Source organism: Anas acuta, chromosome 8 (genome assembly GCF_963932015.1).
Source record: "Anas acuta chromosome 8, bAnaAcu1.1, whole genome shotgun sequence".
Taxonomy (NCBI): Eukaryota; Metazoa; Chordata; class Aves; order Anseriformes; family Anatidae; genus Anas; species Anas acuta.
In genome coordinates, this window is record NC_088986.1 from 9106883 (window position 1) to 9114980 (window position 8098).

An 8098-nucleotide genomic window follows, 5' to 3' on the forward strand; every position below is an offset into this window, starting at 1 on the left:
GCCCTGCACACAGCTTTTGGTCACAGACAGCAGCTGGGGGATGAGATGCTCGGGTCTGCACCGCCACCCCAGTGACACCCAGCTCCTCCTTAAGGGCTGTGGGAACTGCTCTGCTTCAGAGCACTCCCTGCAGTGATGGGGGAAATCAGTTGCTTTTACCTGGAGGGTGTTTAGACAAGAAAAGCTGAATCCAGCCACCAGTGGCGGGGAGTCCTGCCTCCTAGCCTGGCTGAGCACTCTGGCTGGACAGTCCTATAAATAAAGAGCACCAGGCTGGTCAGTGAACAGACTGGGATTTTAATTGATTTTGTGCCTAGGAAGGAAAGCTACGATCTCCTAACCTGATGTGCTAAATCAGAGGTTTACCTGCAAGGGATTTCGGGGAGGTAAGACACGCTCCCTGCTACACAGATGGAAACCATCGGGTCCAGCAAGAACAGCGTGGGCAAACCTCTCAGCTCCCTCGTGATGACTGCAACCATCGCACAGCTCGGCAGTGGTTAGTTCCCATTCATTTTTTTATAAATCATAGTAAAATAGCTTTAAAAAGCATCACTAAAAATGTAGGACGAGGCGGTGTCAGACAGCAGCACAAGTCTGCCTTCCCCCGGTCACAGGAGCAATGGGTTTCCTCCAGGGAAGGCCTGGCTGGGGCCAGAGGAACAGCAGCACTGGACATGTTGGAAGGAAAAGCTTTATTTTAAAAAAGTCCTTTCTAACAATAAAAGTCATTTTTAAAAATAGTAAAAAGAAGTAGTCAGAATGAGTTTTTTTCTTTTTTTTTTTTTTTTTCCTACGGGGAAGGAAAGGGTAAGCATCTTAAATATTCATTTAAAATCCAGTGAATTGCTTTAGTAGTGGGATTTTTTTTTGGTAGCTCATTCCAGTTCTGGAGGAGGCACCCAGGGAAGAGAGGAAAAAGCCTCATTTTGGGACATTTTCTGCTCTCTGGGTTCCTGCCTGTCCCACCACGCACTGAGCTCCTGGGCGAGCTCTGCCTCACCCGGGGTGCTGCGGGGTGCCCTGCTCCACCTGGGCACAGCCGTGTGAGAAACAGACACCCCTGGGCATGGAGAGCATCACTGCCAGGAGAGAACACGGCAGCAAAATCCATCCCCTTCTCTCCAGTTAAAAACCAGCTGGGAAAGAGAGGAGTTTGGCCCCTTGCACCATGCACGGGGCTTTGTGTCCATGCACAGCCAAAGACTGGGACCCCCCCACCCCACCCAGCCGATCCCATGACGGGGTAGTGTCCGTGTGTCCGTCCATGCCTACAGCCACCTCGGGGCACCCGTCCGTGCTCCCCAAGCCCCATCACATGTACCGCTCGAGGCCGGCGGGGAAATTGGGCTGCCTGACGTAGGCGTTGCTGGAGCCGAACTGGCCGAGGGGCGACGCGGCAGGGAGCCCCAGGAGCTGCTCGCCGTGCTCGGCGCAGGCTGCGGGGCGCATGGCGGGCAGGGTCAGCCTGTTGGGAGCCCCATAAAGCTGCGGGCTGCTGGGTGAATACCCGCCCTGCCCCACGGGCAGGTGGGGAGGTGAGGCAGCGTAGGGGTAAGGCAAGGTGTTGGGGCCAGGCCGGCCCAGCAAGCCGGGGCTGACGGGCTGAGGCTGGAAGCAGGGAGGCTCGGAGGCACCGGCGGAGCAGCTGGGGGCCAGCTCAGCCCCGGATAAACCCAACGAGGGGTGGCCCAGCTCGGCGGGTGGCGAGGGCTGCAGGGCCTGCTGCCCACTGATGAGGCTGTCGATGCTGAACATCCTGGGGTGCTGCGCCTGCGGGGCTGCTCCGGCCCCGTAAGGATGGAAAACGGCACCGGAGAGCTGGGGGCCGTAACCGGGCGAGCAGAGGGCGTTGGGGTAGGGAGCAGCGGGTGCCACAGGGCGGGCGGCAGGCGGTGGGGTGAAGGCGCTGGAGTTCTGCATGTAGCCAGGGTAGGTGGTGATGTCGGTGCGCTTGAAGCGCTTCCTCCGGCGCAGGAAGCTGCCGTTGTCGAACATGTCCTCGGCCGCCGGGTCCAGCGTCCAGTAGTTGCCCTTGCCCGGGTGGCCGGGCTCGCGGGGGATCTTGACGAAGCAGTCGTTGAGGGTGAGGTTGTGGCGGATGCTGTTCTGCCACTTCTTGGGGTTCTCCCGGTAGAAGGGGAAGCGCTCGGTGATGAACTTGTAGATGCCCCCCAGGGTCAGCTTCCTCTCGGCGGCGTTGGCGATGGCCATGGCGATGAGGGCGATGTAGGAGTAGGGGGGCTTGCCCCGCTGCACCGGCCGCTTCCTCCGGCGACCCCCGGCTGGTGGCGGAGGCTCCTCGGGGGGCAGAGGAGGAGGAAGAGGAGCTGGGGGGCTGCCCCCGTTGCCCCTCGGCTCCGGCTTCACCGGGGGCGCCTGGCAGGCTGGGGGCGACCCCCGGGGGGGCCCGGGGGAGCCGGGGCTGGCGGCGGGGCTGGGGGCCGGCAGCGTGCACATGCCTCGCAGGCAGGGGAAGCCGGCCGCGGTCATATACGGCCGGAGGGATGGGGGGTAAAGGGGGGGGCTGCGGGAGAAAAAGCCCCCCCCGAGGGCTGGGGGAGAGGGAGGGGAAGGGGAAGGGGAGAGGGGGCAGGCGCCGCGGCAGCTCCCGGCGATGGGGAGCCGGGCCCCGAGCTGCTTTGCAATATATAGGGCGGCCGCCCCCCTGCCCACCCCCGGGGGCGTGCGGAGCCCGGCCCGGCCCAGCCGAGCCCTCCGATGGAGGAAGGGGGGAGAGCCCGGGACCTGTCTCCCACGGGCAAACCCCCCCGGCCCCTCGCTGGGGCCGTCTTTGGCAGCGAGGCCCCCGGGGGAAACCCGCTCCCGAGCGGGCTGCGCCATCCGCCCGGGCGCTCGCTCGGTTTTCCCGAGCTGGGGGGGGAATTAAACGGAGCCCCGGTGGCCAAACCCAGGGCGAGTTTTATCCCACAGCCGGCCGCCAGCAGCAGAGCAGGTAAGGCTGCCCCCCAGCCCCCCCGCTGCCCGGATTTCGTTGAGTTCCTCCCTGGGAAAAGCGCTCCGAAGCGGCCAGGACGCAGCGATGGAGAGAGCCGGGGCTGCTCTGCCCCAAACCCTCCGGTTAAGTCACTGTGCAGCCTCCTGGGTAAGGAAACCAAGCTTTTATTTTATGTTTTATTTCGTTTCCCCGTGGGAGAGTGGAAACGGATGCGCAGAGCTCGGGGCTGCCCGCAGGTACGAGGGCTGCGGGGCAGGGATGGCATTTGGGAGACAGACAGGGGAAAGAGGGGGCTCTCCATCACCGAGGCTGAAGGTGGCACTCAGGAAGCCCTGCTGGGTGGCAGATGGTGGCAGATCCCTCCTATCCTGCGAGTAGTAAAAGTCACAGCCTTCAACTTCGTAACTTGATTAAAAGTAGTTCCGAGAAGACAGCAGGACAAAAGCCTTTTTCCACAGAGGCACGGAGATGTGGCTCAGATCGCACCATCATCTTCCTCTCCTTTTTGAAATAAAAAGCCACCAAGCTTTTTAAAATAAGATTTTCCATCTCATCTTCCTTAAGCATCTCCTAGTGGTTTTATTTTACAGTTCAAGCAAGAATTCATTGCCCGGTTTATTTCCCACTGTCACTTGTTCCCTCACTTGTGTCTGCGTCTGCTTTTGTTCTTATTTTCTCTGCAGACATTCCTGGTTCATCTTCTGCCCTCGCCAGGGCTCAGGCAGGGCAGCGTGGGGTCTGGCAGAGCTGTGCTGGGTCCAGTCCTGGTCAGCCACTGGGTGTGCTGGGGTGAGCTGCCTCAGTTTCCCTTCTGCCAAATGTGAGCAAGGACAGGGGCAACTCAGGGGACAGAACTGTGCCCTTCTGCAGTTTGGTTTTCCTTAGATAGAAGGCAGCTCTTCAGAGAGGGAAGCAAAGCAAGAGCATGGCAGGGATCCTTAATTCCCTTGGGAGAACAGGGGGAAAAGGACAAATACTCCTGAAGCAGTAAAGTTGAGTGTGTATCTGAGTGTCGGACACTTCGTGACGCACAGGCTGAGGATCTGACTTGTCCAGTCACCAGAGAAGGTGAGAAGCCCACTAAGGCTAAGGAAATCATTAAAACCATTCCGTGAAGAACAAAGAGAATTACCCCCAGGGGCTGGAGGGGGATGGAAATCTTCAGCTTTTCAGGCATGACTTTTTTCTTTAATGCAGACACAAAGATTTTTGTGTAGATTGATTTAGCGAGAAGCAGTTTGGAAGGGAAAAAGTTAAGGGTGTAAAGAAGGAACAGCTTTTCTTGGTTAGTCTCACAAGCAATTATTATTATTTTTTTTTAGGTGGTCTAAACATCAGAAAAATAATGGGAAATGAAAACCCCACACTGGCTGGGTCTGGAGCTACCTGAGATGACATAAAAGAGAAGAGATCTCATCTGCACAGCAGGAGATGAAGGCTCACCCTTGTCCAAGGCCCTGCTCCTGTGTAACGCTGGGCACCCTGGGAGAAGCCCTGGCCCTGTCTCGGGCTCGGGGCTGGCCGAGGCTCCAGGTGCTGAGCAGTTACTGGGAAGCTGTTGGGAGCGTTCAGACAGATCCCAGCCTCGCAGGGGTAGGAGCCGGGTGGTGGAGTAGGTGTGACAGACGGACAGAGCAGGACAGAGGTGGGCAGGAACCAGACCGAGCCCTGCTGCTGAACGAGGAAAGCCAACACAGACAAATTCCCACCTATGCTTCCTCACTCCACGTGCTCTTTCTGCCCTAGACATTTTATAAAAAGCTGGAAGGCTGTAATAAAAACAGCTACCACAAGCGAGACCTGTCTCTCTCTTTAAAACAAGGCAATGCAGAAGGAGTAAGTCAAGTTTGCTAAGCATGTGCAAGCTTTGCCAGCATCTGCTGCCTGCTCTGTCCTTGGCACCGTAACGGGACCCTGGGGAAGGGATGAGCAGACCCTACCCAGCAGAGCAGGGAGCAGGTGAGCAGCTCAATGCATCCTCCAGCCTCTGAACTATGCCCTGATGATACGTGGCCTCCCAACGGGGCTCAAACCTGCCCCGAAATACCCCCATCAGCTACCACCAACCACACGCACGCGGATGTCCTGTGCTGGAAGCCACACAAGCACCGGCTGTGCACTTCTCCCAGACACAGAAGGAGGTGACAACAGCGAACGAGTACTTCTCGTGGACTAACTCAGCCACCAGGGTATTTGTAGGTAAGGGCGCAGCAACACCCAGGCAAATCATTTCCTCACTAACAGGATGGGTACGGTACAGGCAAAGCATTTACCAAACTGGGGAAAAACTTCCAAAGAACGGAACTTGTAAGCCCTTCTTCACCGTAGTGGAGAAGTTTTTTTCCACTCCAACTATTTAAGATTTTCTGCTCAGAATTATATTTCATATAAAAATTGAAGTTTTCTTTCATTCCTATGGAAATAAAGGGGAAGAAAGAAAAATAAATGCTTCTCTCCTGTTTTCTGTTTACAAAAAATAGTACCCTTAACAGAAGTATCTGTTTAAACTTGAGGGAAAATGTAAAAGATTCTAAAAGACTTTGAAAACCATGATTGGGACAAAGCTTGGTTTGGAGTTTTAGAGCTTTGGCTTTTAAAAACTTTGGTGTGTTTATGGTTTGTTCATTCAAAGACAAATACCAACATTTGTGATAATCAATATTTAATTTTCCTTTTTCCTGGAAAAAGGAAAATGCCCCAGCTCCATACCTCATGGCCAAAAAACCCAAGCCAAAGAAGAGGGCAGGCAGCAGGGCCAGGCTGAGGTGTGCCTCTCCCTGCTGGCTCTGCTGCCCTTCCCAGTGCCCTCAGTCAAAAGAGGCGGTGGAACAAACCGTGACACAAATTCCTGAGGACAACCCCTGCGAGAGCAGATCTTTACAAGGAGCCTTGGTCTCCGACTTTCCAACCACCTCCTTAACAGCCATCCCTTCCCAGCAGAACCCAGGTGCGCACCATCCGGGTTTCTCTGGGGGATGCGAGGTAGGCAATTAAAGCTCAGTGCCCTGCAGGGCTGTTTCATGAGGCTCACACAGAACCGTAGTGTTTTCACCATGTAAACAGGCAGCAGGTCCGTGGGAGAACCTGGCCCACCAGGTCTGCTGAAAGCTTCTGCAAACAAGCCTCTGCTGCTGCCCCAGCACTCGCTGGCTGTCATGCAAGAGGCAAGTTTGCTGTACAATCTGCATCCCCTCCCAAACCCACCAAGGTTTTCATTTTTCAGTCAAATCAAGGGACTGATGCCCAAACGCTGCACATCAGGGCTCCCAGGCAAGGATTTCACTGCAAAAGTTTCCTTTTCCCTTCCTTTACCCTCCTGTAACTGCTGGACTGATTAGCTGCAAGCCCAGGCAGACAGGTAAAATCCCACCTCGCTAGCTCACTGCCAATTCTTCTTCCTCTGTTTAATGCTCCTGCCAGGAGCGATTCCATTCACTCCAAACACAATAGCCTTTTCCCTCCCCTTAGGCCAGGAGCACACCTCTGCCGTGGAAAATTTCCCTGTCTTATACCTCCGATGCGATCTGACTGCAGCCAGCCTGGCAGGTTGGCTTCTTTCACACTGCTTAAAATGCTTGTGAAACAAAAGCCCTTTAATCCCTCCTGGCTGGGCCAGGCACCTCTGTCAGTCCCCTCCTGGTAGTGCAGGAGGAGGGATCTCAGCTGGAGGTGCGGGGTGCCCAGGAGCTGGTGGCTGGAAGCTGGGTAGGATTTGGGGATGGAGCTGGAAGCACGTCCCAGCAAGGGTGCAGAGCTGAGGCCTCATGTCGATGATGATCTGGGGGGAAGAAGAGCAGAGATCCTCCAACCAGCCCTATATGCTTGCCTGGAGTAGAGCCTTCAAGGCCCACAGAGCTACTGGGGAGCCAAAGGCTGGCAGCCAAGCACGATACCTCTGCTGGGCACCCTAAAGTCTCCAGAAAAAGAGGCAAGCCCAGGAGCAAAGCACCTGCCCTTGTGTTCCCCAACGCCTCTTCCCAGCCCTCCTGCCCCAAATCCATCTCACCACACTGGAGGCTGGCTGGAGGGAAGACAACACAGCTCAGGTTGTAGAGACCTCAGATCTCTGACTCCACAGGTGTCCAGTGACTAAAATTTCATGCAGTGACTTCAAAGTGCATATGGTGAAAGAAGAGGATCTCCAGCCACAACAGGCCCATGTTCATCACGTAATTTCCTCAGGATAAGGGAAGAGAGATGATTCAGACTCTGATCAGACTGGACAGGCATGAATCAGAGTGTTATCACACATTGTTCCTAGCCAAAGCTAGCCCTGCCCTGTGCCACCTGGGGCTGGCAGAAGCAACCCAGAAACCTTTTTTTTTGGTGGCTCACAAGGATTCAATCAGCTCCTTCCGACCTACTGCTTCCAAAGCACCTGTGGGCAGCGGGGTCCTCCAGCTGAGATGGGAATCTGTATCACACCAGTGTTGGATGCAGGTGGGCAGCTGGCACCAGCACCCAGATTTGGGCTGCTTCTGTCAGCACCGAGTGCCTCTAGCTCTGGGGTAGCTGCTCAGGAGGCCCACACCACGCTGCTTTTGCCCCTGCCCCAGACCTGTCCCACTGGGTGATGGGGCCATGGTGGTTACAGCTGTATCCTGGCTCACCAAGCTGTGGGCTTGGCTAAATAGCTTCTGCTTGGGTGAGAAACAGGTGATGCCAGGCAGCCTTGGCCTCTTTGCTGGAGCTCCAAGCCCACCCCTCTTTCTGGTGGCTTTTTGCCTTCACACATGCTTTTCCCCAACCTGCTTTTCCTGCTCCCAGCCCTCATCCCACGCGCTCTGACTCAGGTCACTGCTTTGCCCAGCTGGCATCAGGAAATCCCCTTGGCCCACGCAGGGTTGGCACCCAGACCAGTTCCGAGGCCTCCTTCCCAGGGCTGCCAATCGTGTTTTCATCACAGGTTTCTCCGAGGGGGAAGGATTTGTTCACACTTCATTGTTCTTCCCTTACGCGTGAGCACTGCGATCCTCCGTGCGCAGCCCAGAGGGCAAAGGCAGAGCTCGCACTGCTGACGGTGCTGAAAGCAGACAGATGGCAAAAGCTCCCCGCTCCTTTTCAAGCCAGCCTCAAGAATTTGGCTGCCTGAACAACCAGCCCAAGGAGTTTGGGGTCCAGGTTTGCCAGGAACACAGC

At 56.0% G+C, this 8098-nt stretch overlaps 1 protein-coding gene across 1 annotated transcript; it reads right to left on the reverse strand.

Annotated features, from left to right (window-relative positions):
• Positions 1-506: 506 nt before the first annotated feature.
• On the reverse strand, positions 507-3371 carry FOXE3 (forkhead box E3). Its single transcript, XM_068690484.1, has one exon. It carries the CDS (start codon positions 2842-2844, stop codon positions 1315-1317), a length of 1530 nt encoding a protein of 509 aa, XP_068546585.1. The 5' UTR covers positions 2845-3371; the 3' UTR covers positions 507-1314.
• Between the last annotated feature and the right edge of the window lie 4727 nt (positions 3372-8098).

What these genes read in the sequence shown, in the direction of transcription:
- FOXE3 (XM_068690484.1), bottom strand. Translation starts at nt 2,844, where the DNA reads ATGGCGCAGCCCGCTCGGGAGCGGGTTTCCCCCGGGGGCCTCGCTGCC.